At 45.8% G+C, this 27,891-nt stretch overlaps 3 protein-coding genes across 4 annotated transcripts in view; 1 reads left to right on the top strand and 2 right to left on the bottom strand.

Annotated features, from left to right (window-relative positions):
* The window catches only part of RBKS (ribokinase), a 99,659-nt gene extending 82,502 nt beyond the window's left edge, over positions 1–17,157 (top strand). The window contains exons 8-9 of one of the 2 annotated variants that reach the window (XM_039530881.1): positions 13,970–14,040; positions 16,505–17,157. In XM_039530881.1, the coding sequence (XP_039386815.1) occupies positions 13,970–14,040; positions 16,505–16,580 (147 nt within the window). In that variant the 3' untranslated portion in view covers positions 16,581–17,157. The remainder of the gene's footprint in view (positions 1–13,969; positions 14,041–16,504) is intronic. The other variant, XM_039530880.1, reaches the window with a different exon arrangement.
* The window catches only part of BABAM2 (BRISC and BRCA1 A complex member 2), a 425,434-nt gene extending 404,829 nt beyond the window's left edge, over positions 1–20,605 (bottom strand). Inside the window, exon 1 of the mRNA XM_039530877.1 lies at positions 20,499–20,605. The gene's annotated coding sequence lies outside the window, so the exon portion shown is untranslated. The remainder of the gene's footprint in view (positions 1–20,498) is intronic.
* On the bottom strand, positions 18,030–27,122 carry MRPL33 (mitochondrial ribosomal protein L33). The gene is made up of 4 exons (XM_039530885.1): positions 26,974–27,122; positions 24,456–24,474; positions 20,499–20,605; positions 18,030–18,276 (listed from the first exon to the last, which is right to left on the bottom strand). Exons 1-4 carry the CDS (start codon positions 26,993–26,995, stop codon positions 18,227–18,229), a joined length of 198 nt encoding a protein of 65 aa, XP_039386819.1. The 5' UTR covers positions 26,996–27,122; the 3' UTR covers positions 18,030–18,226.
* Between the last annotated feature and the right edge of the window lie 769 nt (positions 27,123–27,891).

Genomic DNA, 27,891 nt, shown 5'->3' on the forward strand with positions numbered 1-27,891 from the left:
TCCCCTCTAATGCCCCATAGCTAAAACATCACTTTCTGTTTCAGATATGTTAGTGTGCAGGGAATTAACTGGCTATCTTGCCCAGAAGTTCCAAGTACTGGAGTATGTTCTCCTTCCTGTTTCTTTTCTGATCGTCTCATGGCTTTATTTTAGGTATTTTCTTGGCCTCCATCACTGTAATAACTGAGCACTTCATGATTTGTAAAACATCTGTTCTCAAAACCTCCCTGTGAGGTAGGTAGGAAGGGCAGTACCATTATCCCTATTTTACAGATGGGGAATTAAGGCACAGAGAGATTGTGACTTGCCCCAGGTTGCCCAGAAAGTCTATGACAGAGCAGGAATTTGAACCTAAGCCTTTCAAGTCCCAGGCTAGAGCCCCATGTATTGGACTGTGCTTCTGCTCAAAGGCAAATAGGGTTGTATGAGGAATGGTGCAAAGATTTCACCATCACATTGTTCAGGCTATCATGAGATGTACCTCATATAGTCTTGTCCATGTTAGAGAATGGCACTATTGCAACTTACAATGGTTCAAATGAACTATTGTAATGGGCCAACAGAGCAGTGCATCCACACCAGCCTTCCTGTTCCAGGTGCCCAACTGTGCTGTGTCTATACACAGCATTCTCTCCAACCATTGCAGTACCAGTGTACTGTGGGCACCTATCCCACAGATCCCCAAAGCAGGGTGTGGCGGGAATAGTAATCCACAGGTGGCGAGGTGCTGCACCAAATTATATTTAAAATGTGAACTGTACGTATTTTTCATTATATGACCCAATGCATTTTTAGAAATAAAAAAATACAGTGTGTATATGAGAGACGACCCCTTCATGGTTGTGAGGGCCAGACCGGATTGGGAAGATGGATCCATTTGCATTGTGCCTTCCAAAACAAAAGAACTTATGTGCATTAAATTACAGCAATTGGAGCAGTTCAAAACAAGAAAGCAGGTGATAGTATAGGAATTGCTATGCAGTGCACAGAGAGTGCTCACAGAAGGGGCTGCGGGGGCTTTATAGGGACTGTGCTGGGAACACCAGCTGCAGTACTATTACTCTCTCTCCCGGAGTTCCCTAGTCTAGTTACAATGGTAGTGAGCCTTGTTTCGAGCAAATGGAATTGTAGCAGTGCTGGCAGCACCTGTGCACCTCTCCAAGCGTTTTTGTGTGTGAACATGAGGTGTGTCCCCACAACGGCAGGGAGGTGTAACATCAAAATCCTCAAGTCTAGACACGGCTTATAAAATCAGGGGCTGAGCTGAGATTCCGTGCTGGGCCTCCAGAAGGTGCACTGCAGAGGGTACAGCCCAGGGAAAGGTGAGGGCAAAGGTGTCTTTGTGCCCTCCCAATTCTAGGCTGCTCGAAAGGCTGAAATAGGCCAGCATAATTTATATAGCCCTGGGATCTGCTCTAAATTATGGCCTCCCCAAGGCTGCATATGACTTGCAGTACAAGCCAAAATGGCCACAGTGGCATGGATACATCCTTGACATACTCCTTTCCCCAGTACACCCTCAATGCTAATGGCCGTCCACACAATGCCTGCCCTAAGAGGATTCTCCCTTGGGGAGAATCCACCCTGGGTAGCTCTCTCACACTGTGTCAGCAGAAGGTACAGCACCCCCAGGATAGGCACACAGCACAGCATCAATAGCAATATGGAGCAGTGCACTCTGTGGTGTGCTACTGCACAGAGTTGGGAGGAAGGAAGACTGGCCAAAGCAGTGTGCAGCCACATCAGCCGGTGTAAGCTCCTGCTGCTAAGAATAGCCACTAGAAGGTGGAACTCTTTGTGAACCACGAACTTCACCTTCCCAATGCCTTCTTCTGACCTGAGCAGCAGGAAAGGCGGAAGTTAAAAATGTGAGCCACTGTGTCATGCTGCAAAGTATCCTTGGCCAAGCTAATGTGCTATGAGTTTTGGATTTTATATTGTAGTTATCCTAGAAATGTCAAGAGACTCCTTTCCTCCTCCTTTAAAGTGAATTGAATTTGGTTAAAAGTGCTGGCTTGACTTCCTGGGAGACTGGAGTCTTCTCTGTACAGAACCAGGTACAGCATACTCTGGGGCGAGGAGTATCCCCTTGCTTCTGAATACCTCAGCCTTGCCCCAGCAAGGAGAGGGTAGGTCAGGCTCCAGGGTCTCTCACCTCTTTGCTGAGATTGCCGTTGCAATAATGTTGAAACTGAACTGAGATCTAATTTCCCTTCCACCTCCTACCAAACACATTTTCCACTGGTAGCTAGTTCTGGTCACCACAGAAACCAAGCAAGCTTTGAATTTGATTTATGATATTGCCTCATACGTGTTTTAAAATAACAAGAACAGAGAAATGAGAATGATGTGGAAATCAGGATTGTTGCTTTTGCAAACTCTCAGTTAAAAAACAAGGAAAAGGTCAGGAGTTAGGTTTTTTTTCTTGTCAAGAGTGAAAGGGTTAAGCCATCAGCCTGGACAGAAGGTATTTTACAGCCTCGTTTGGGTTTTGGCAAATGAAAGGACTCTAAAAACATAAGCAGTCTGGGTGAATAATGGCAGTAACCTGTGAGAATGGATATTTAGATTTAGGGCCAGTTTGTGGCTGCACATCATGATTTGGTCACATTCCTCAGGGATTTGTTCAGAATAAAAAAAAAATCAGCAGTCCTAGCGCAACTGGGATGTGGAAAAGCAGATTCCAGCTTGTAGCCATGATATTTGCCAGCTGTCCAAATGTTTAGGGGGCAGATTATTTATACTTTAAAAATAAAGAGTTGGACAGAAGTAGAAGGAAAAGATGGAAAAAGTCTACGAAGCCTGTGACTTTCTTACCCAGTTAGTTAGACACCCTGCCCTTGGATGGAGTAGCCCATTGTGTAGGCAGTTGTATCCTGCAAGCATCTCTCTGATCAGGGGAAGTACCTTCGTACTTGTTGCCCTCAATCACTATCTCAGTCATTCAAGCCCAGCTGACACATGGTTGGATTTGCTTAAATACAATTTTAATTTACCAGATCTCCATGTGCAGTAACAATGATGTGGGGTAAAGTAACCTGAGCACAAATATAGCAACTTTCCTAAGACTGACAGATCAAGGCACTATGGTAAGGAAGCCCTGCCAAAGCATGAATTCTGCAGCAGGGACTCTTAACCTTTTTTGTACTGTGACTTCACACTTAGCTGATCCTCTCCAGATCTGCCCTGGAACCTCTTGTGCCCATTCCCACTGAGCTTCCAAGAAGCTACTATGGGATCAAGTGACTTGTATATGGTGTACTCCTGGCATCTGCAGAAGATCTGGTTGGAAGTGACTGACCAGATCTCCTTCAACGGAAGACCATAAATGGGGGAATGGAAACCTCTGTAGCTTTATGAGTGCTGGTGACAGCCCACAGCTTGAGAACTGGAAAACTGATTGATACAGAAGAATAATATTATATAGTACAAGAGCAGTTATGTTCTATGGATCAGATGTTGCTGAATTAAGCAGAGAGAAGATTCAACAAGAATGTTCATTAGGATGATTAAACCAGCTTGGCAGGAAAAAAAATGAAAAGAGAGCCGATGAGGAGACACCCCCACAAAGAACTCAAAGGCAAAAACTACCAAAGTTTTTCCAGACTATATCTTCCAGAGATAGCAGGGAGCCGTGGCCATCTAACAAAGGCACTAGATACTGTGGTTTTAGAAGAGGCATTCACGCATATGGAGTTTTACTGCAAAAAATGCTCTTTTGATCAATTCCAGGCCACACGGCAGTTGTGTGTATCATCGGGTGAGCTCTTGGCAGACTGTAGTGTCACCATGAGGCATTTTGCATTTTCAGTTTCAGAGAGAAAAAACGAATGTGGCTACTGAAATTTTACAAGCATGCAATCTTCCTACCTCAATTATTCCTCCTCACCCCCATACAAACCTATTTTTATTCTAAAAGATAGGCAAGAAAGAAACCAAAAAGCACAAAAACAGCTTGTTAAACAAGAACTTCATTGCAAATGCAGGCATAGGCTCCATTCTCTGCACACTGTGTTGCATTTCTGTCTGTTGTTCTGATGTTATAACATTAGTATTAACATCACTATACAGAAGGACCCAGTTCCACGGAAATGACCCAGACTTTCATCCATTTAAAATGTGATTCTTTTCTTTAAATAAGATAGACAAGATCACTTCCTGTCCCAAACCATTGTGCTACTTTGCTTTGTTCTGTTAAATAGTTGGTTGTAGAAGTGAACTATTTTTTTTATATTTATCCCCACACCCCAAAACTCCTACATTAACTTAAAGATCCTGAACAGCATTTCATGTCACCGCAAATGAACAAAATCCAGGAAATAGACAGCCTAAGTCAATATTTTCTGATTTTCAAACAATGACCCAACCTCATCACTTTAATCACACCTTCTCCTAGGTTCCCTCCCTAAACTCAAACTTGCAAGCAAACCTACAACCTGAACTCCAGAACCATGCAGTAAATATATGGTGCTTTGTGTGCATTCAGGGCACAGATCAGATCCTCTGGTTTGGCCAAGCTGCACTTAGCACAAGACTAGAGAGGGAACCACCTTGATTTAGTTGGGGATTGGTCCTGCTTTGAGCAGGGGGTTGGACTAGATGACCTCCTGCGGCCCCTTCCAACCCTGATATTCTATGATTCTATGATCCCAGATCCTGAAGCCAACCCAAGGCTAATTCGGCACAATTTAAAGCAGCCGGCAGAGGAGGGTCACTAGAAGAAGTGGCATATAGAGTAGCAGCACTGGCTCTCTCCTGCTTGGTGAATTCGCCTTATGCAAGGGGAATCCCCAAATAGCTGGGTCTACAGAGTTTCCAGTGGTTTTGTGCTGCCAGAATGGTGCAGAACATCCTGGTGAGAGGCTGGAGTCTGGCTCCATTTGTTTTGAAGTATTTTGTGAAATGGGAATTACAAATTAATTAAGTAGGAGTGAGCATGATTAGGAAAAAAATTACAGTGTATGGCATAAGTGCTGAAGATGAAATACTTCTTGCAGTGAGATGAGTAAAGTTGTTGGTAGAGGTGAAAGTCTGGTTGTGTCTTACAGAGCAGGGGTTCTCAACCTTTTCTTTCTTTTCCCTTCCCCCCACCCAACATGTTATAAAAACACCACAGCCCACCTCTGCCACAATAACTAGTTTTCTGCATATAAAAGCCAGGGCAGCAAGGGGTAGCAAGCAGGGCAATTTCCACAGGGCCCCTCCATGAAGCTCCATTGCTTAGGCTTTGGCTTCATTCCTGGGTGGTGGGGCTCAGGGTCCCAGGCGTCAGCCCCATGCGTTGGTGTTTCCACTTTCTGCCCTGGGCCCCAGCAAGTCTAATGCTGGCCCTGCTTGGCAGCTGCCCTGAAACCTGCTGGCGGCCCCGTAGGGGTCTCGGCCCCTGGTTGAGAACCGCTATATAGAGCTTTAAGAATAAAGCTTGTGAAGTGCTAGGAGGACCTTCTGCATAGAAGATGCTATAATTAGAGCCAGGCCTGAACTAAAACTCTAGCTCTATATACCCTCAAACTTGGGTGAAGTTGGGATCTAGAGCCACAACTAGTCTCTTTGCCTATAGTACTTTGAACCAAAATATCTGAACGTTCTTAAATTTAGCATGTCAGGGCCATCTTCATGATCATTGTCACTGATGCCTAGCTACCATCCCAAGCCCTTTTTGTACATAATTCAAATCTTATTGTATGTGCTGCTCTTCCCAAGATCTCTGCTGAAGGATACTCCTGTGGGGCTGAAGTCTGCACTGTGTTTGGACCTTCTTTGTACGTCCACCTCAACCCGGAAGAAGTTTTTTCCCCTCTGTTTTTGTTTTTCACTGTTAGGTATATGAACTTCCAGATTAAGTGAAAGTGAGGGTACAGATCACAGCTTGCGGAAGTGGCAGATACCAAAGGAAAGGCTAATTGTAGGTTAAACTAAAAACCTACCCAATGACATATCCTAAAGTGAAATGTTCTCCACCAAAATATCCTATACCCAGTGTACCAGGATTGGAACCAAATTAGTGGTAAATTGTTTGAGCTGAAAGGAGAATTTCATAGACTCAGCAGGCTAAATCTGTGTCCGGAGAACTGAGTTAAGACTCAGTGGTTCCGCATATTCACAGCACTGAGTAACAAAGACATTTATCACCTCACATTAATGCTATTTTTTGCTGAAGGGAGTTTGTATGAGCATTAACACTCTGGGGACTGTTTTGGAGTGTCAGAAAATAGAGGACTCCTTGCAGGTCGACACCTCCTTAGCTTTCAGGAGCTGTTGTAAAACACAGATTAAATTACTTGTCAAGTGTCTACCCATTTCTCTTTGGCCTCTTTTTCCCTGAGTTGAATGACATTTCAGAATATTACTACATAATAGAATGGAGCTTTTCTTTGTAGTTGATGAACGTTTGCTGGTTTTATTAGTTTGGGCTGAGACAGTGTCACCACCACACAAATGCTTTGGGTTGCTTTTCTTGCAAACTAAGAGGCGAGGCAGGAATTCTTCAGATCCAATTCTGACTGAAATCCTACTGGAGCCTTGCACAACTCACTTAAGCCTAAATTTTCAAAAATGTGCAGTCATTTTGTGCAGCTCAGTTTTTGGTTTCCCAACTTGGGCCTGATTTTCAGAAGTGCTGAGAACCCACAACCCGCTGTTGAAGTCACTGGAAGCTGTGGATTCTCAATATCTTTGAAAATCAGGGCATAGGTATCTTGAGGTGCATACTCAAAATTAGTGGAGACTTCCTTAATTTCTGTGTCCGTTTCCCATCCTGTGAAATGGGGACAATAAGTTACCTACTTCCCAGGCAGCTGACGTTTAAGGGCTTTGAAAATGTAAAGTGCGATGTAAGTACTGTATTATTAGACCTCAAACCTCTTAGATTCTTTGAATGTGCCTTTTAGATTTATGTATAAAAGAAAAATGCCTGAGGTTGTGATTGTTGTGTATGTATATGTCTTTTACATTACTTCCCAACATCCACCACAAACCTGATAACTCTCCAGAGGAATTCAGGTCTCTATTAGGCTGGTCTTTGATCTTGTTAGAATTGGTGAATAACTTGTAAGAGGTTTCAAGAAGAAAAGAACCCGTGTATACAGTAGACCTTATGTTAAGACACTCATCTCTCAGGAATGCAGGGGTTAATGGTCACAGCCCGTTAATCACTGCTAATGAACCTTCAGGAAATCTGTCAGGAAGTGGGTACAAATTCCTGAATGCTGATGCCAAGTATTGTGTGGTGTGTTCTGTTTTTGATGTTGCCCAACCGAAGATCTGTAGTGGACATACTTGAGCTACCGAAAGACACTCAGGCCCAAATTATGTGCTGCCCTTGTTCAGCTGCAGTTGGGAACAAGAAGCATCCCTCTTTGCAAGGCTATAAAAGGACCATGCACAAAAGCAGTGTAGGGAAGGCAGGGACTGCTCCTTCCTGCTGTCTCTGGGGAACAGTTATCTGAAAAGGAGACAGGAAAAAGGCCTGCCCATTACCCCTCTCTCCTCTGCCAGCTCATGGAGTACAGGGGGAGGCTGGCACAAAGTGCTCACTGTGCATGAACATGAGCAGCCACCAGAAAGTGTCTCTGAGGCTCAGTGGGTGGCCTACACAATGGTGCTTAGGTACCTAACTCCCACTGATTTCAGTATGGTGCCTAAATGCCTTGTGACTCCACCCAGTCTCCCTGGTGCTTCTTCTGGGCTTGTGTGGCTTTGCTGTGGCCTGTGGTGTAAAAGCCCCAATTCCAGCTCTAAGGGGGCCTTAGGGCTGACATTCAGAATCTGTGTTAAGTTTTAAATGACAAAACTTCCCAGTTCTGTTAGGATGACATTTTGGTGTTCTATTAAATACTTGTTTTGCTCCAGACTAATGTCTGTAAATACCCCATGCGCTGTTTTGGAGCTGTAGGAGTAACCACATACGACGTTAGTGGAAAGTCACTCTGCCATTTTCAAGTACTTAGGACTTCAAAGGTTCAGAACTAAAGGCCTGGGCTAAGCCCCATTGACTCCCCTGGCTCACTGTGGGCCCATAGATCCACCTGTGCAGTCCTGCCTGCAGGACTGAGGCCCTAAGCATTGTTCTAAGATGGCGGAAGCACTTGCCCTCACTGAGCGTTAAACGTGGATTAGATTCCAGATGGAAATACCCCAATTCTCAGTTATCTGAGTGCCCGTAGGCCTCTGATAAATGGGGGGGGGGACAAATCAGCAAGATTTCCAAATCAACTGCCCTCCGTCATACTGAGGACAAGCATGGGCCATTTTAACCCAAAGGGCTTGAAAATAAGCCCCTAAAAAGGAGGCTGATTCTGCCACTCTTACTCTCATTGAGTGGGACCTTGTTCTAGGAGCAGTCCCACTAAAATCACTGGGACCACACAGGAAGTGAGGTACCTCTCACTGTGAGGGTAGCTCAGTTGGGCCCTAAGAGTGGAAATGCCTCTTCCACCATACCCATAGTGGACCCTCACTAACTGTGCACCAATCCAGAGAGCCTGAGCCACAATCTAGCCCTTAGTAATGAGACATACTATAGCAGTGCTGTTGATCAGTCTGTTCTTGGAAATGGGGAAAGTCTATGGATTTTTTTTTGAGCAAAAATACTTTTGAGCACTATACTTCATGTATAGTGTGGGTGTAGACAGCGGACTGAGGACTGTGCACCCACTATTCCCTCCCCCACACAGAGGGTTGTGGAGTGGATGGGGCCTTGGTTCTGCCCTCAACATGTCAGCCAGCAGAACTGAGCTGGCTTTGAGGGATAGCTTACTACTTGTATGGCTGACTAGCACATTACTACCAGAGTAGGAGTCGGGAGGAAATTGAGCCTCTCTGAGGCTATGACTACACTTAATGGCAGCGCATTGTGTACATATGCTGCATGCCTCCCTATCACAGGTAGAAATAGCAATGTAGATAGTGAGGTTGTAGCGTACAGATGTCTGAACCTACACAGCTCTCTCTTCACCCTAGCAGTGCCTCCCACAGCTACACAGTGATTTTTAGCAGTGTAGGGTCCCACTGTCAGAGCCTTTCTCCACCACAGTGAGAGGCTCCAGCCGCGGGGAAAGGCTCCATCAGTAGGGACTGCCATGCATACCTGTACACTGCAGTGCGGATGCTGCCTGCATGTTACTGTGGCATGTAGCTACGTGTACCCTACATACCACTGCCAGTGTACTGAGGCACAATTCCTTCCTTAGAGTGGGGCACCTATGCACTGCCATATGCTTTAGACCAGTGGTCCTCAAACTTTTTACCTCGCACCCATCTTACTCCTGTCCACATGCCACTACCCCCTGGATCTGGGGCGGAGGCTGGGGCCACACTGCGTTCTCCCTTGAACATTCCTCTGCACCCCCCCAGGGGGTTGTGCCCCCCAGTTTGGAGACCTCTGCTTTAGACAGTGCAAAGGCACAATCTAACTGTAAGACTTCACTGTTTTTGCAAAATATACCTCTGTGCAGTCCCTTGTAGGCTGGTCAGTATTCATAATCTGAACTACACTTGTCCAATAAATGTGCTAAATCCATTTTGTGATGCATTTTTCCATTGACTCTTCTATTAGGTGTCTTGGTTTAGTCACCAGTTCAGTAATATGCGGTTCAGACTTGACTCTGTGCTGCCTCTACATAGTGCTATAAAATGGCCCATTCCTTTCAGGATTTGCGAACATGCTTTTACTATGGTTTGAATTGAATCAGTGTGATCAACCCAAAAAGTACATGAATTGTGACTTCTGCGACATTGCCAGAGCAACATTTTAAAGTTTTAAAATGTAGCTTCATGCTGCCAAATTCAGGTTTTTTCTTTTATCCGGTTACAAGGACTCTTCCCTAAGAGGAAATGACTCTCTGGAAAAAAGGTGGAAGTGAGTATAATTGGTGCAGTACTGTGAATTATGCTACTACCCTTATGGCATAAAATAATTTTTGGTAAAACAGTAAAAAACATCTTATTATACAAATGAAATGTATCCCATTATTCCAGGTATGACTGATTGCGAAGTGCTGTACTTGTGGGGAAATCAGCTGTGGCACAATATAGTTTCCCCTTCCAAAACACTTTCCTAAAAAAACTTCCCAGGCCATTGTATAAAAATAGTTACACTAGAGGTGTGAACTGCCACTGATTAATCAGGGTTTACAAATGCTAAGATATTAAATAAACAGACTAAAGTTTCATGGGTTTTCCCTCCCCCAAAGATACAAAATCTTGAGCAGTTTTGGGCAATAATAACCAAAATACTCCTTTCACAGATGCAAAAGAAAGGCAACAAGGGATTGCAAGGATTGTAACAGAGACTATAGAAATAGATTACAAATAAAAAAAGGTCAAAGCCATAGACCGAGCAGTTAAAACCATAACATTTATTTAGCAATTGCCATAACAGATTAGACCAATAGGAGTCTAGTATTTTATCTTCCAGTGACCAGCACTGATGCTCCTTGGCTATAGGAGAAGTGTTGTGAGGATTAATTTACTAATGTTTGCAAAGCACGCTGAGATTCTTAGGAGAGCACTACAGGAGTGCAATGTATTATTGCTATACAATAAAATCCATCATCTAATTTTCTTATGAGGCGAATTGGAGGTAAAATTATGTATATCTTGTCAGCTTCAAAGATGTCCATGCACAGTACATTGTATATTTGGCTATAGTAGACTGAACCATATGAAGATGAATAAACTAACATTTGCTAACCAGGATACAGTAGAACCTCAGAGTTACGAACACCTCAGGAACAGAGGTTGTTTGTAACTCTGAAATGTTTGTAACTCTGAACAAAACATTATGGTGGTTCTTCCAAAAGTTTACACCTGAACATTGACTTAACAGACCTTTGAAACTTTACTATACAGAAGAAAAATGCTGCTTTTATCCAGGGGCGGCTCTACAAATCACGCTGCCCCAAGCAGCGCGGAGCGCTGCGCCGCCCTTCCCCAGTCCCGCGGCGGGTCCCCTCTTCCCGCGGCTCCGGCATCCTGGGGAGGGCGGCATTTGGCTCCGGTGGAGCTCCCGCCGGCATGCCTGCGGTAGGTCCACCGGAGCCCGGGACGAGCGGACCTGCCGCAGTCATGCCTGCGGGAGCTCAACCGGAGCCGCGGGAAGACGGGACCCGCCGCAGGCATGACTGCAGCAGGTCCGCTCGTCCCGGGCTCCGGTGGACCTGCCGCAGGCATGCCGGCGGGAGCTCAACCGGAGCCAAATGACGCCCTCCCCAGGATGCCGCCCCAAGCGGGCGCTTGGCCCGCTGGTGCCTAGAGCCGCCCCTGCTTTTATCCATATTAATTTAAGCGAAACAAGCACAGAAAGTTTCCAAATCTTGTCAAGTGAGGTTTTTTTTAAACGTTCCTTTTATTTTTTTTAGTAGTTTATGTTTAACATGGTACTGTATTGACTTTTTTTGGCCTCTGCTGCTGCCTGATTGTGTACTTCTGGTTCCAAATGAAGTGTGTGGTTGCCTGGTCATTTCTTAATCTGAGGTTCTACTGTATTGAATAATCTCAATTTTATTTTAAAACATGCCATTGCGGTTTAGCCCCTTTGTGCCCTGCTTTCTCTCCTGCTCTATGAATCCCCTGTTCTGGATATAACAGGCCAAAGTTGGTAATATATGCTTCAACCACAATGCACTGCTGTGTTCAGGGTAGTGTTGAAGCGAGGAGTCTGTAGGCCAACAATAGTTTTTGCTGCAGTTACCCTTTAATTGAATCAGTTCTGCTGCTGCTCTCCATATGACTTTTGACCAGTTGTACCAATACTGCCATACTTAGGGCTTGGCTACACTTGTGAGTTAGAGCTTCTGGCTCCAGACGCCCTAACTCATGACCCATCCACGCTGGCAAGGCACTTAGAGCGCCTGGACTCTGCAGCTGGAGCACTCCTGGTAATCCGCCTCCACGAGAAGCATAACATTTGCTGCGCCCCGGCTGAAACGCCACAGCGTTAGTGTGAATGAGGTGTTGCATTACTGTGCTTTGATCAGCCTCTGGAAACTTCCCATAATCCCCTTAAGTCAAGTGGTCACTCTTGTCATTGTTTTGAACTCCCCTTTCAAAGCTCCATTTCTGACAGCCGGCATGCTTATCTGCTCTGGGACAAAGCAACCACTGCTTGCTGTGACTGTGCGAGAGAGAGAGAGGGGGGCAGGGGAGAGGAGGGTCTGTTGCTGTCTGAACTTACAAGACAGCATGCTGATATGTTATCAGCCCCCCCATAAACACACTCTTGCTCCCCCCACATACACACAACACACTCCCTGTCACACTCCACCCCACCCCGCTATTTGAAAAACATGTTGCAGCCACTTGCATGCTGGGATAGTACCACAATGCACTGCTCTCTGTGACCTTGAAATAGCTGCTAATGTGGCCACGTTAGTGCGCTTGAATCTGACAGTGTGAACGCACTGCAGTGTTTTCCCTACTGCGGTCTCCAAGGGCTGGTTTAACTCACAGTGCTCTACATCTGCAAGTGCAGCCATGCCCTTAGCTTCTGCACCATCCACAGAGGTAGAATTGAGCAGCATGCCTATAAAATGAATTGTACACATATCTCTATCTCCCACACCTGTGTAGTAGCTCTTACTTTGAAAGCAGCTCACATAGAAAAATGTTCTTTGGGAGTTGCCTCTGTGGATTCACACTGATGAGACAGTGCCTTCTACAGGTGGAACTCGCAGAACCATTGTAAGGCTGTGTCTGTGGAAACTGCATGAATATCCCCTAAGGATGCTAAACATCCAAGCCTATACAAGGGATAGCTCAGTGGTTTGAGCACTGGCCTGCTAAACCCAGGGTTGTGAATTCAATCCTTGAGGGAGCCATTTGGGGAACTAGGGTAAAAATCTGTGGATTGGTCCTGCTTTGAGCAGGGGGTGGGGCTAGATGACCTCCTGAGGTCCCTTCCAACCCTGAGATTCTATGATTCTAAGCGCATTCTCCAAACAGCAGAGTTTAACTGTGAAGAACAGCAGGAAACCTGTCTGTGTCCATTCAGTACCACAGCCCACTCTTTCACCTCCTTGTTATTCAACATCACTAAGGGACATTCTGCAGCCCTGAGGCACAGTGGGTGTCTGCAAAGGCTTCTGCAATGTCAAGGCACCATAAGCCAGCTTCCCATTACTGGAAATACACCTTTGAAGCACTTTAGTTTTCCAGCTGCCTTCCATGCTGGAGTACATATTAGTCCTCTTAGTTCAGGAGCAAGCAGTGAAATAATCATTTCAGGTGATTTTTTAGGACAGCCCTGTAACAGCCTTGATATCCAAGGATCCTTTCCCTTACAACTCCTTAATACAGTGATACTTGGACCCCGGTGGTTCAGGATCAACATTACCCAAAAGAGCCATAGTACTGTGAATTGTTTCATTTACTATAGTACCATATATTCATATGTAAACCATATGACTAATAATAGTCATTTTGCTGTATACTCTCACAGCAAAATGTCTTATTTTATCAACTACAATTGGTTAGTAACATAGTAAAAGCATCCTGATTGGTTGATAATTAAATCACACAGTGCTTTAATATCACGTGCTGCACAGAGCCACTTGCGGCTCACAAGCTTCAGGCGGAGTATCACTTCCCTAATGTATGGTAGAGTTAATTAGCGGATTGATGTTCTGTATGTGAGGTGGCCACTTGACACTAGATGGTCTGAGGGCTCTTCATTAAAATGCACAGGTGGCAAGCTGCATTACTCAAGTGTTCACTTTGTAAGAATGATGACTTTAAATGTTACCATTTCCCCTTAGCACGGTAGTATTAATGAAGACAAGATGTAGAATTAACAATAATCACCTGTTTCTGTTCCACCTGCCATTGCAGTCAAACTAGAGAAACCAAAGCAGAGACAAAGAGGCAGAGCAAAAAGTGACAAAACCTTAATCAGGCAGGTGTACGTTCAAATATTGTTGACTCAAGCAGGGGCTTTGTTTACATTGTAAAGTGTAACTTTTGCTATTACCAGACTCCAGTTCTACATTGTGCCGACTGTAGATACTTAAGAGTAAGGCAGGACAGAGCTGACCAAGATGCAGGGTAAGCCAGGGGCTTTACTTAGGAAAAGATGCTTGACTGAAACATTCTCTGCCAAGTAGCACTTTGCTGAAACTCCCCCACCCAAAACATGTTACTCTGGCATTAGGGGTTACCCCACTGCCAGTCTCACCCCCCTTTCCAGCTGTGATAACTTGACAAACATTTCTACTGGGGTGGTATTTTCCGTGGGCAGTCTCAACACAAAGGTGATTTTTTTTTTATTTCCTTCTGATCTGGAGCAAAATAGTTTCAACCTTTAGAGTGTGGAAAAAACAAACAAACCACATTTCCTCTCTCAAATTTCCTCTCAGAAATTGTGTTCACGTAGCTCAAGTAGCTGAAGCCAGAAGCTTCACCCTTGTCTCACTCACACCTAGCCACACTAGAAAAGGCTTATCACTAGTGCTGTGTAGGTAAACCCTTCTGGTGTAAGTGCAGTTTATACTGGCAAGAGACTGCTTTTGCCTGAACCTGAAATCTATACCAGTTCCCTGAAATAAGTTATTTTGGGAAAAAAGGGACTTTTTTTTTTTTGGCCAACATAACTGCATTTTGCCTAGAACTTTTGCTGGTATAAAAAGTTATTAAAAATGCCCCCCCCCCCCCAAACCAACGTTGTTATACCAGCAAAAGTTTTAAGGCTAGATGAGGCCTCAGAAATCAAGCCAGGTTTGGAACAAAAATATTGCGCAATGTTTTAAATAAGTTAAAACTTTCAGTTAACTGGTGATGCAACACTCGTGTGGTTTAGGACAGTGTGGGGATCTGAATCTCCACCAACAAGTTGTTACCAAAAGCACTCGAGGAGTAAAGGCATTCCATCCCCTGCTGTTCCCAGCAAAACCAGTGCCATTTCCTGGAGGATGACTTGGGGCATGGCAGAAGCCCCACCTCAACTACCTGGGGACTCATAGTAGAGTGACCAGATGTCCCGATTTTATAGGGACAGTCCTGATATTTTGGGCTTTTTTTATATGGGCTCCTATTACCCCCCACACCCTGTCCCGATTTTTCACACTTGCTATCTGGTCACCCTAGCTCATAGGGATGTGGACACAGAGTGGGTGGGTCAGCTACACCACTCTTTGCTTCCATGAGGGAGTAGAGGGTGGTAAATGCAGAGACAGGCTACCACAGTCTGGCTTAGAAAGCCGCTCCTCCCTTTTCAGGCCACTGTGGCGTTCCCCTCTGCACTCCTCTCTATGCAGGCTTGGGCCAGGATTTGTCCCCAGGGCAGTGGTTTTCAAACTTCTTTTCTGGGGACCTAGTTGAAGAAAATTGTTGATGTCCGTGACCCAACGGAGCTGGGGATGAGCGGTTTGGGGTATAGGAGGAGCTCTGGCCTGGGGTGCAGGAGGGGGTCAGGGTTCTGAGTGCAGGCTCTGGGGTGCAGGAAGGGGTTCCAGGTTTGTGAGGGCTCAGGGCTGGGATGCAGGGTTGGGGCGTGGACTTACCTCCAGCGGCTCCTGGTAAGCAGTGCAGCCGGGGTGCAAAGGCAGGCTTCCCACCTGTCCTGGCACCGCGGACTGCGCTGCGCCCCAGAAGCGGCCAGCAGCAGGTCTGGCTCTTAGGTTGAGGCGCGCAAGCAAGCACCAACCCACCCATCCCACCCCCAGCTCCCATTGGCCCGTGCCAGTGCTCAGAGCAGGGGCAGCACGCAGAGTCCTGTGGTCCCGCTGCTGGCTGTGTCCGGGGCATAGTGTGGTGTCGGAAAGGTAGGCACTAGCCTACCTAAGCTGGGCAGCACCGCCAACAGGACTTTTAACAGCCCAGCCAGCGGTGCTGACCAGAGCTGCCGCGACCGAGTCCCTTCCATTCCACGACTCAGTTCTGGGTCATGACCCACCGTTTGAAAAACTCTACCCTAGGGATTAAAGCAAGGGAAGCAATTTATGCAGCGTGTGGAGCTTCAGTTATGGGCATTTCACAGTTAAAGACAGCTGGTTGCTGCATCATTCTGCAAGTAGGAATTTACAAGCCACATAGCTTAATTTCTTCACCTTCTCCCCACTCTCCCTCCACCCGCCCACTTTTATAGAAAAACAGAAGTTAAATAAAGAGAGGACAATGGCGTACGTGCAACATTCAGGTTGAGAAATCAAAATCAGACACTCCAATGACAGGAAATTTCAAAAGCAAAAGTTGCTGCCAGCCTGGTAACTCAGCCCCATTGCACTGATGTGTTTGTAGTCCTGTTTTCTCTTCTAAAATGTAAGCTGCGATATACTGTGTGCCCTAATGTGTCGGAGGGATAGGGGGCAAGAGTTAATATTGTGGCAGCAACCTCGTGTTTTGGAATTTCATAGGAATTAGAAATGGAAAAAAAGACAAATCCAGTTCAGCTCTTGGCCTTGCAGGATTTCCTGTTGCATTAAAGGGCAACCTTTTGCATTTCAGGTAAATGCAGCTGAACTGTGTTCTTGTGTAGGAATCTGCCTAACTTTGTGTGTTTCTTTCATCTTAGGGGGCTGGCGACAGTTTTGTGGGCGCACTGGCTTTCTTCATGGCTTGCTATCCCAATCTATCCATGGAAGAAGTGATCAGGAAGTCAAACTTCATCGCATCAGTGAGCGTCCAGGCATCAGGGACGCAGTCTTCCTATCCCTACAGGAAGGACCTGCCCCAGGATCTTTTCTAACTTGTGGTGTCAGACATCTGTATGTGCTGATTGTACAATATCCCAGGGAAGGGAGTTCTGATTGTGCAGAGGCAAACTTTTTTTTCCCATAAGAGATTCCAGGAAAGTCTTTACTCCCTTCTCAATCATTGATTCCCTGCTAGACTCTGGTCTATAGTAGAGCAATTGGGTTGCACTCTTTCATTCCAGCGAAATACCGTGGATCTGTCCCTTGCCCTACACACTGTGCAGGACAAACATTGACTACGAAGTTTTGCCATTAATGTGTTCAACATTTCACTCCACAAACTCATGTCTATAAACTAAAGAGACATTCCACAATATGAGTAGGGATGACTTAGCTCTGAAATTCAGTGGCCTCCACAGACTTTGCTGTGCTCTCCACTAATTAAGACTCTCATTGATTTTGATCAAGTTTCACAGCTGCCAACCAGGGATATCGCTAGTGAAATGTGAATTATAGTTAGCTTTGAGTTTTCAACCAAATTCCTATTGTCCCTGCTCTCTGCGGCAAGTGCCTTAGCCCAAAGTGAGACTCGTCAACTGTCTGGAGACTACACATACCAGCATGCGAAGTTCCAGCTCGTCCACAGTCCATTCCAATCACAATGAAGCACGGCATACTGGGCCCTGCACCATCTGCTGGTTCTGTTTCTCTATTGCATGATGGCTGCAGTAGGCTCCATACTGTGTCCATTAAGTGAGGTTTTCTGGTTCTGGGCAAGCCGCTGATAAAGCCCTCAGGTGAGCTAGACGTACAGATCAGTTCATTGGCTGTTCAGTGTTCCAGGGAAACACATTCCAAGATGCCTAGTCAGTCTTATTTGGACAGAAACACAAACTAATTATTTAAAGAACAAAATCATCAGCCACAATGCACTAGTCAAAAAGCTGGCTTAGACATCTACTGTGTGCCTACTCAGGCAAAAATTCAGATGTGAAAAATAAGTCCTACATACATGGGCTTGATACAAAATAGAGCTTTTTATGGGTCAAATCCTGATCTCACTGGAGTTTTGCCATTGGCTTCAAAGGCAGCAGCCTTTAGCTCTACAGGTCACTTAACTACTTGTATTTCTTCTTCCCACCTCTACTATAAGCTCTGAAACACTGGTGATCCTACGGTTTCATCTGTGGATTGTGGTTTAAAATGCCTCTAGCAACCCTTCCACTGAAGTGCCCTTGTAGAAAATGTTAATTTTCTATTGCCATGTGAAACAATAGTCAGTTTATTTGACAATTACAGCCAGTTTCACAATGGAAAACACAGACAATGGGATCTGCTATTTTAATTTTTTTTATTGAGGACTGTAAAAATAACTCAAAGGATAAATAAATGTTGATGCGATGATCTATGTCCAGACACTAAGACTTTTCTCTCTCTACATTGTTCTCATTCACAATGGCCTTCAAATCACAGGAGGCATTGATCGAGTCTATTTCCTCTCTTTTTAGCACATACTGCAGGATTTCAGAAGCAGATTTCCCCCCCTAACCCCCACAAGAGTCCAACTGACGTATAAAACAAGTCCATTTACAAGGCGTTGTTCAGATGGAACGTATTTTTCTCTTCTCTGTGAAGAGAACACGTTGGTTCACTGTGGAGAGAAAGCAACTTGGTAGGAAAGTTCAAGTGTTAAGATTTACAAGGAAAAAAAAAAATCCACACACCCACCTCCTGCTGGCCTCAATGCTTAAACAAATACTGACCGAATGATTACTGGCACAGTGCCATTGCTGGCCAACCTGCTTTTAAAAGGACTTTTAGCACTGCATTCATTTTACAACATGTAACTTTTAGTAAACAGGTGTCTATTTTACCCCACGAAGGACAAACATTAGGATTTAAGTGACTGTGAAAATGGAACCTTTTCACTCAACAGCTGCTCGCCGTGTCTATTCGGAGTCAGTCTGCTCTGCATAGGGACAAAGAAAGGTTTTTACAGCTTTTCTATTTCTCTTAGCGCTGCTGAGTCCAGACAGCTATGGGAGAGTAAACTGGATTCTAATCTGCCTCGCATATCATCAACAGAATCCTGCTACAAGGACCAACGGCAGAATCTTTATTACAAGTGACGAGTGAACTACAAACTGAGCTGGACTGTAAGTCCTCAACCTGAAGTTAGGAAAATCATTTTACTTCTAAACTGCGCACATGTGATATGGAAGTTACTATGAGAGAATGAGCATGGCAAACTACAATGCCATTTGTGCAATCACCTTTCAGTTTACATGAATTTTAGTAACTTAACACTGAGAACTATGTAGGGGTAACACTGTACACCACAGAGATAGTGGATTGAAGTCATTTCTCCAACATATCACAGCCTAGTTGTGACTGAAGCCTTTAAATTATGCACTGCAACAATCTGAGACTTTCTACCTCACTATAAAAGGTTCCCTATATGCAGGTCCCATTGTTTATGAAATACACAAAAAACTGTGAAGTGAAAGTGCATACAGACAGAAAGTGCATCTAACGCAGTATCTGACATCCATGGATGGCCAGACTCACATTTCCCTGCCTTTCACACATGCCTCAGCATCTCACTTTCCCTCTGGTATAGGCTATAGGAATCCCCCCCCCCCCCAAAATGTGAACCCCAGGCCATTCCAAGCCACCTCCCATTTCTATTCTATGGCATCAGGCTGTTCTGCCACCAAACTCCTGCTAGGCTGGGAGCGCTGCTCTGTAGCACATTGCATACAAACTGGATAGTGTTTCTAGTGGGGGTTTGTGGAATGTTCTGAAGCAATGAAGTTAATTTGAAATTAAGACACTCGTTTTCCAACCCAGGAGATGAATCCTATAACTGCTTGACCTAAGGCTTTCCCTTGCACATGAAATTCAGTTTCTGCCAAAATGAATCGTTTTAGCAGATTTTGATTAAATCAGCTTGTATCTCCAGGAGCCTCTCTCCACAGGCATCAAACTCCTGCATTCTTAAATCAACAGAGAACATCAGTGTTAATCTTCCACCAAGACTGCACTGAAGATAATATCCCATATGACTATCAGCCAAATGGTTATATTACATGCAGAGCAACATGATTTTTTAAATTATGACCTAGTTAAATATCAGATTACCAGGTGTTTTGCAGGAGGTAGTTGGGATCTGGACTGACTTAACTCTCCCATGCTATTTTAAGAGCTAAAGCAGGTTAGCATGTCCCCAACTTAGCCTTTAATATGTTAGTTACAAACTGGTCCCTTCCCAAGAAACTCAGATTCTAAGTCACCTTTTAAAATATGTTTTTAACTCTTGGCAAATGCTATTGACACCCATGATTTACAATGAATCAGATTTTAAATGATGGAGAGTGTTGTGAGGGTCAGAGGAACAGAGCAGAAGAATGGAGCAACTTTTCTCCAAACATGTGGGAACCTGCAACATTTTTTAAGTAGAAATATTTTAAATAAATTTCATCTTGACGTTGTGATGGGAGTTTACTGCTCTTCTGGTTTAAATGTCCCAACAGAACTCCTCTTCAGCTGCGTAGCTCACTGCTGCTTCTTACGAGACAGCCGTGTCTAGTAAACTGAGCACAGAAGTAGAATGTATGAATTCTAATCTCAGCTCTACCACTGTCTTGCTGTGAGGTCTTGAGCAAGCCACTGCCTCATTGGGTCAGTGCCACAGTCTGTAAAATGGGATTAATATTACCTCCTCCTACACTGGGACATTTTAAGGAATAGTACAGTGGTTTGAGCATGTGAAATGCTAAGTATTACTCTGCTTATACTCAATACATTCTGTTACATTCAACTGAAGAGAAAGTGTGCATCCTCCAGACAGCATCTAATGTCTTAAGTTCTTACCAATGGGATCATATTTCAGCAGGACCAATTTCTCCTGTAGTCGGGCTCTCTTGATGTTGTAACAGTAGCCCGTCCCTGCTGCACTCACCATCCTCACAAGGATGTACCTGAAATGACAAGAGACATCATTATGGTCAAAGGCAGATGCATATAGTGGTAGTCAGTTTCTCCACTGCAGAAATTCCCCTTTGACGTGTGCAGTTAAGTGAATTGAGACATTTAATGTCACCATTTGTGCCTATAAGGGACAATTAAATACTAAATTTAGCTGAGCTGTTATATGGGTTTGATTGCAAGAGGTGATGAGCAACGGCAACTTCAACAGATGTTGCCAATGCGCAGCTAAGCAATGCTGATGCACAAGTGCTGTAGGTCAGGAGACGAAGTTCTGGGAGCAGACCCTGGTCTCTTTCCCCAGGCCAGCAGGAACATCATACAGGACAAGTATAAGAGAGGCAATGAAAGCAACTTGAAACATTCACACTAAAGCTGCTCAGAAATCTTTTGTCTGAACAGTTTTCTGTTGGAAAAAGGTGTTTCAACACAACCACTTTTTTTTTTTTAAATTTAGTTTGTTTTTTCCCCCACCTATAAGTTTTATGTTATTTCATGATGTCTATAGCATTAGTGCATAAGACAACACGTCATATCCTGCCATGCCGTGTCACGATACGTGCTACTTCTGCTGACATGGTCGAAATCAGAACAAAGAAATTTCAAAATATCGAATTTTCCTATGAAACAGAAATTTCAAATTTTAATCAGCTCTAATTAAAACCTCCTACCAGCAAATCCATGAACAGCAAGGAACTCTGCCTGGAAAGGGCACTGGGAGGGGCACAGGCAGAGAATCTATTCATCTGAAAGAGGGGAGAGGTTCAGGGAGCCTAAGAGGAAAAGTGGTGGCATTTGGAGTGAGGGGGAATCTATGGGCCAAGTGTTGGAAGGTTTGAAAACCACCCCACTAAAATCATGATGCTTTTAGAGTGCAGAGTCCATAGCAGGACTGTACTTTTCAACATCAGCCTCAGGTTAATTGCTATCGAATGGAACATAGATCATGGCCAAGAGAAGTAGTTTCCACACAGAAATAAGACAAAAAAGAAAAGATCCGCATACATCTGACTCAGTATGGCTCCTTTTTAGACAAGAAATGGAGGATGATCACATTTAAAGGCATCCAGGTCATAGCCAATACACTATCTCAGAATACAGAGCCCGACTGTCTCCTCCCCTTGCACTAGCACTGGGACCTAAAGCAGTATACAGATGGAGTGAGGGGCATACAAAAAGGGAAAGCAGAGCTCCTCAGCATGGTATGCCACAGAAATAGGTCAAGAGGTGGCAAGATTGGTGGGATGGTAACTCTCCACAGCATCATGCCCTCTCAAACCCCCAGATGATGCTAACCCAGTGGGAGTTGGGGCAGCAGCCACGTACTGTAGAGAGGAGAAGAGGAGAAATTGGAGCATAATGTGAAGGCAACTGAGCCTCCCTGCACATCCATAAGTACTGCCAGCTTTCTGGTACTCCCCAGGATCTCAGGGCATCTGGAAATTAGGGAAGGAGGGTCAAGCCCCTTGACCATTTCTCCAGTGGTGATCTCTCCTTTTCTATCGCAATGAAATGATCTGAAGGAAACACTGCAGGTAGAAACCACATTCAATTTCCTGGCTTACATACAATATGATCCCTTGAAATTAAACAGAGAAAATCCCTATTTGCTCACCCATGCAATGTCACTCCCAACGGCATATACAGTGCATATGGCTTTGCCTGGTCTGATTTAAAGTCTAGTTTTACATGAAGGGTTTTTTTGTTCCCCCCCCCACCCCCAAAATGAAGGATAACCACTAGACTTCCCTGAGCTAAAAGACCCAGTGAATGTCCCTGTTTTTTGTTATCTCCTGTACACCCACTATAGGTGTCAGGCACAGCACCTGTAGCCACATAGAGGACTCCTTCCCCATATCTCTCCCACTTCCTCAAACGCCTTCTGGTCAGTTTCCTCTTTCTAGCCCAGTGATATCAATACAACCAGAGTCTGAAACTCCTATTTGGTACATGTCTGAGGGCAGGTTCTTTTTGAGTAAAACACTTAGTTATGAAAATTTCCAACTTAATTGGGTAACCCAAGCCAGATGGTCTAGTGAGCTGTAGGCAGAACAAGAAGGGAGAAAATCTAGGGGAGAGACCCAAGAAGGGAAAGCAAAGGGGCCAGAGGAGGACCAGTAAAATGACAAAGAAAGAAGGGAAGAGAACACAAAACCAAAAAGAGAAGCACTTGGTTTTGAAAATAAATTTAATTTCTTAATGAAGGAGGAACAGCACAAAGACAGAATAAAAAGGGGAGGAATACAAGAAAAAAAGCCACAAAATGCTTTTAGGTTAGTGAAATTAATTGTATTTATACCTCCTCCTTGAGGAAACTTCACCGTGCTCTGTTCATTGGTGGGAGGGCGTGATGGCAGAACATAATTACTATTAAGGCTGGTGTCAAACTGAGATCCCTTCTATTGGGCATGTACTTTAAAACTGCACTTTGAATGTCAGGCCCTGACAATTCTGCAGAAACACCATGAGAGGAGAGACACGTCAAACCCAGCGGGTGCCTGGCACCAGCTTCATTTGGGGATGATTTTTAAATCTTCAACAAGAAGCATGCCAGGCGGTCTTCTTTCCAGAGCTTTGCAGCACAAACTATTACAGATCCATGCAGGAATGCACCTTCTGAGAACCAGGGGAAACGACAGGATGTTTTAATGACGGTTATTTAACAATGACAGAGCTTCTCTACCACTTTAGCCTCTTGGACTTGTCTGAATACCTTACAAATACAATTTTGGCCATAATTGTTCACCCCTCATATATATATATTTTTATTCAGTCTTGTCTCCTCACTTTTGGGGGAGTAAAGGCAAATTTTTCAGAGTCCTTTATTTTCTTCCCAGCCCCAAATTGTGCCAATCTTCTTTTTAGCCCATTGGATCTGGATCTATCTTCCTCCACAGCCCATTAACACCATTCTTGAGTAGGGCTAAAAAGAGGGGCCAGATGCTCAGAACTCTGTCTCTGCTGCACTCCCAGCCCAGAGGGAGAATGTGTTAGAGCTTTGCCTGCTAGAACAGTTACTTTATTAAGTGAAAGTGATGGCATCCACCTTGAAACTTCTTCAGCAAAACAGACGAGCAACTGTTTTATGATCATTATACACAACAGCTATAGAAGTTCAGGGAACCACTCTATACGTTACTAGGAAGGTAATGCTGATAAAAACACCACACGCATTAGCCTGACCCCATAGAGGTCGAAACTGACCACATATGCATCCAGATTGCCCCCTCTTGATGAATGAGGCAAGTATGTGACTATGAGGATCCCTCAGAGAGTTTCTCTCTAATTGTATTGTTCAGGGAAGAGGGTTGCCATGGAATCCTCCCCCCCAAAGTGCACTACGGCATTGGACTCAACCCTCTCAGGTGACCCAGGGGAAATGGACCATGTGCATGGAGGCCCTGTGCTTCTGCACTGTCTCACCCAGCTTTCTGGAGCTCCACTGCCAGGGATCCCTCTGCTACAGCTGCCTTCAGAAATTCCATTAAAATTAGATCCCCACCACAGAGATGATCCTATAGGAAAAGCGGCACAGCCCCAGAGTTCTAGAACGTACTCAAATGATTCTTCCAGGACTAGTTCACTGATGTGCACCTTGCCAGATCCTGCCTCCACCCAAAAAGGGTCATCTGTTCCCCAATGCTACCTCCATGTAGAATCTAACCCTAGGGAATGCCCTTTATGTGCAAAGGGGATGCAGTCTGGCTCCTAGGTTGAAGAACCACAAATACTTTGTGTACATTCAGAGATTCTGCGAGAACCCCATATTTGTGTGTCATTGTAGGATGCAACTGTGGGAAGCAGATCATTTGCAATAGCTCAAACCAGTAAAATGTCACTTACTTGGATTTGGCCTTGGCCACTGTTTTTGGAGCACAATGATGAGGGGAAGAAAAAGAAAGAAAGTTATGTTACCATCTTGTTTTCTTTTAGCTATGAACATATACAAATGATTACAGCTTTGCACAAAAGCTGCTTTTGGAACAGTCCCAGAGCAGCCAGGCAAAGGCAATCACAGTTGTAAAGGAGATTCCTTGTATAGGTAGGCCATGCCAAAAATCCAGCTTTATTTCCCCCATCATATCATTTTAAAAATCATTTGTGCAGTGCCTAGTCCAGTAGGTCCTGGCCTGCTTGTACCCTCCAGGCAATACTGCAATGGAAGTAAAAGTATAGCAAAATCCACTCTATGTTCTGTCTGCACAATCAAAGCTCTTGTTCAAGCCCTGAGTAGTTCCAACTACTCCCACTTCAGATTATTTTAAGCAAAATCAGATCCCTTGTCCCTATATCACTTCACTCTCAGAATATCAGGACTGGAAGGGACCTCAGGGTCATCTAATCCAACCCCCTGCTCAAAGCAGGACCAATCCCCAGACAGATTTTTGCCCCAGATCCCTAAGTGTCCCCCTCAAGGATTGAACTCACAACCCTGAGTTTAGCAGGACAATGCTCAAACCACTGAGCTCTCTCTCCCCGCAGAATCCCTCCCCAGGCTTCCTGCTTTCCACTGCATAAAAGCTCAAGCATCTTGCACTCACATTTAAGGCCCTTCTCAGCTCTGCCTTTCTCGTCTATTTCTTTATCTTAATCTCTTAAACCCTCCAGCACTCTAGCAAAACTCATTTATCCACTTCTCCCAGCACTATGGGCATTCTGCCCCTTTCACAAAGAATGCCTTTCCTGAACTGAAACATAAGGTGGCTACCCCTCCTCTTCAAATCTCTCTCCAAAGCCCATTTCTGCTGGAACACCTACAAGAAATCACACAACTAATGATGGGTTGATGAATGGGCAGGATCTCTGTCAGATCCTGCCTCCACCCAAATGGGGTCATCCACTCCCCACTATTACCTCCACTCAAAATCCAATCCTGGGAAATGCCCTCCATGGGGACAGTACTGCAGACCTCCCATTCCAGAGAGCAAGGGAGGGATCTATAAGCACATGAGCTTATGTTACCCTCTTCCTTCACTGAGATTTTTACCCTCACAAGAATATTTTCTTAAGTTAGATTGGAAACTCTTTGGGGCATGAACTGTTCCTCATGTCTGTTTATACAGCCCTCAACACAAAGGGGCCCAATACAGAATCTGTAATACAAGTAATAATGCAGCACACATATCACCACAACACAAGTAATTTCCCAAAAGTTACCTTATATTGGACAGTCAGGTTTCATCTGTAATTTATCTGTATTGCAATAGCACCTATGGGGGCCTCACTCATGGACCATGACCTCAATGTACTAGGTGGTGTACAAACAAGGAGGCAAAAAAGATGATCCCTGCCTCAAAGATCATACCATCTAAGTAATGTTTGTAACCATTTCCTTTTCTTTCATTCTTTTAACTAGGCATTTCTTTAACAGCTGCTGAGAGTAGTTTACGGAGTTCAGATATTTTTCCTCCCTGCCCTTTTAAGTTTTCAGTCCACACTAGGGCCTGTTCTGACATGTCCATATGGGTTTCCAGATGACCAGGGACTTAGCCAAGTCCTCATCATCAAATGGCCAAACCATCTGTTCATTTTTAAAATGACTTAACTCACAGGTAAGCTTTGAATAAGATGTGATATTTCTAGTAATTAAAAACTGTCGGCCCTGTAATCGCTCGCTCATGGCTGGGGCTTCGAACAATTCCTAGGGTGATATGGCTGGTTTACAGATATGTGCCTGAGAAGCAGAAACACCAGCCAAGCCACAGGGGCAGATCTCTTAAAATTCACCTGCATCCCCCCACTCCCCTTCGTGCTACATTCACTGCGGCCTCCAATTGCCCCCCTCTGCAGTGGCAGCCTAGGTGCTGCTGGAGCAGGCAGGGCGCTGGGCTAGGTGCCCCCTGTGACACTCCTCTCCCCTCTCTGGGGTGTTTGGGCTCGGCCTCAGTCACCTGCCCCGGTCACTCGCCCCACGGGTTTTAGTTTGTCAGGGTCGCTGTGGGGAGCGCCCAGGAGCCTGCAGGGAACAGCGCAACGCAGCCACCCCCTGCCGTGACCCCCCCTGGGGCCCGACCCAGAGCCCCCTACAGCCGGGGGAGGGGCGCTCGCCAGCTCATATGGGTGCAGAGCCTCGCGCCAAGGCAGGTCCGGCCTGTCTCGAGGGGTCCACGTGGTGCCAGGGCGCGCTGCCCGCCGGGAGATGTAGTCCCGGGTGGCGCCGCAGTGCCCGCCGGGAGATGTAGTCCCAGGGGGCGCCGCAGTGCCCGCCGGGAGATGTAGTGCCGGTGGGGGAGGAGCAGCGGCCCAGCCTGGGCCCTAGTGCGCCCATGACACCGTTAGGCCCCAGTCTCCTCCCGCTGCCCCTCCCCCACCGCCTCAGCTAGCAGCGCCGGCGCGGAGCCGGACCCGCTTCCCCACTCACAGGCAGCCACCGTCAGGAACATGGCTCCGACTCCACCGTGAGACCCCGCTACCCTCCGGCCAGCTCCAGGGACCCGAAGCGCCGCCACAACCACTTCCGGGGCGCGGGCGCAACCGCTTCCGGGGCACTCGAGAGCGGCCGGGCAGACGGGGAGGGCGGGGCTGGGGACGATAAAGCTCCGCCCCCCTCCCGTCATGTGTAGGGCGGGAGTGCTCAGGCCTTTGCACCATGGGGCCCTTGTTAGTTAGCTGGGGGCTGGGCCTGGGCGCTGCTGTGCTAGGTGCTGTACAGACACAAGGCAGGCGCTGGCCATGGGGGGGAGAGTCAGCGTCTCCTTACAGCTGCCTCCTGGCTCGGGGGAAGAGAGCAGCAGCAGGGCGATGCCTTGGGAGGCCTGGCAGTAGCTGAGCCTTCTGGAGAAGCCGTGCAGGAGAGGGTGGGGATACATTTTTTGTATAATATTAATAGTTTTTTTTAAGGCCAGGAGGGGACATTCAGATAATTGAGGCTCACCTGTATAACAGGCCAGAGAAGCTGGCTTGCTAACTCCTGTATTGAGTCCAGGGGTAGGCAACCTATGGCCCATGGGACAGATCTGGCCCTTTGGTTAATTTCCTGTGGCCCACAGCACCCCGGGCTGGAGCCGTGAGCGCTAGCTTGCCCTGACGTGGGGGAAGCCTTGAGCCTCTGTGCCCCTCTGCAGGGCTGGAACCATGGGCGCTAGCTGCTCTCCCCCCTGCTGGGGGAGGAAGCATCAAGCCTCCCCTCCCGGCAGGTGAGTGGCCCGTGAGTGATTTTTTTTTTTCTGTCCGGCAATGGCCCGTGACAGAAAAAAGGTTCCCCACCCCTGATCTAGCCCATCACTGAAATAAGACCTGGGAGTGCCACACCTGCTGAGCTGGGATAGTCCATGTGTTC

Source organism: Mauremys reevesii, linkage group 3, assembly GCF_016161935.1.
Source record: "Mauremys reevesii isolate NIE-2019 linkage group 3, ASM1616193v1, whole genome shotgun sequence".
NCBI lineage: Eukaryota > Metazoa > Chordata > Testudines > Geoemydidae > Mauremys > Mauremys reevesii.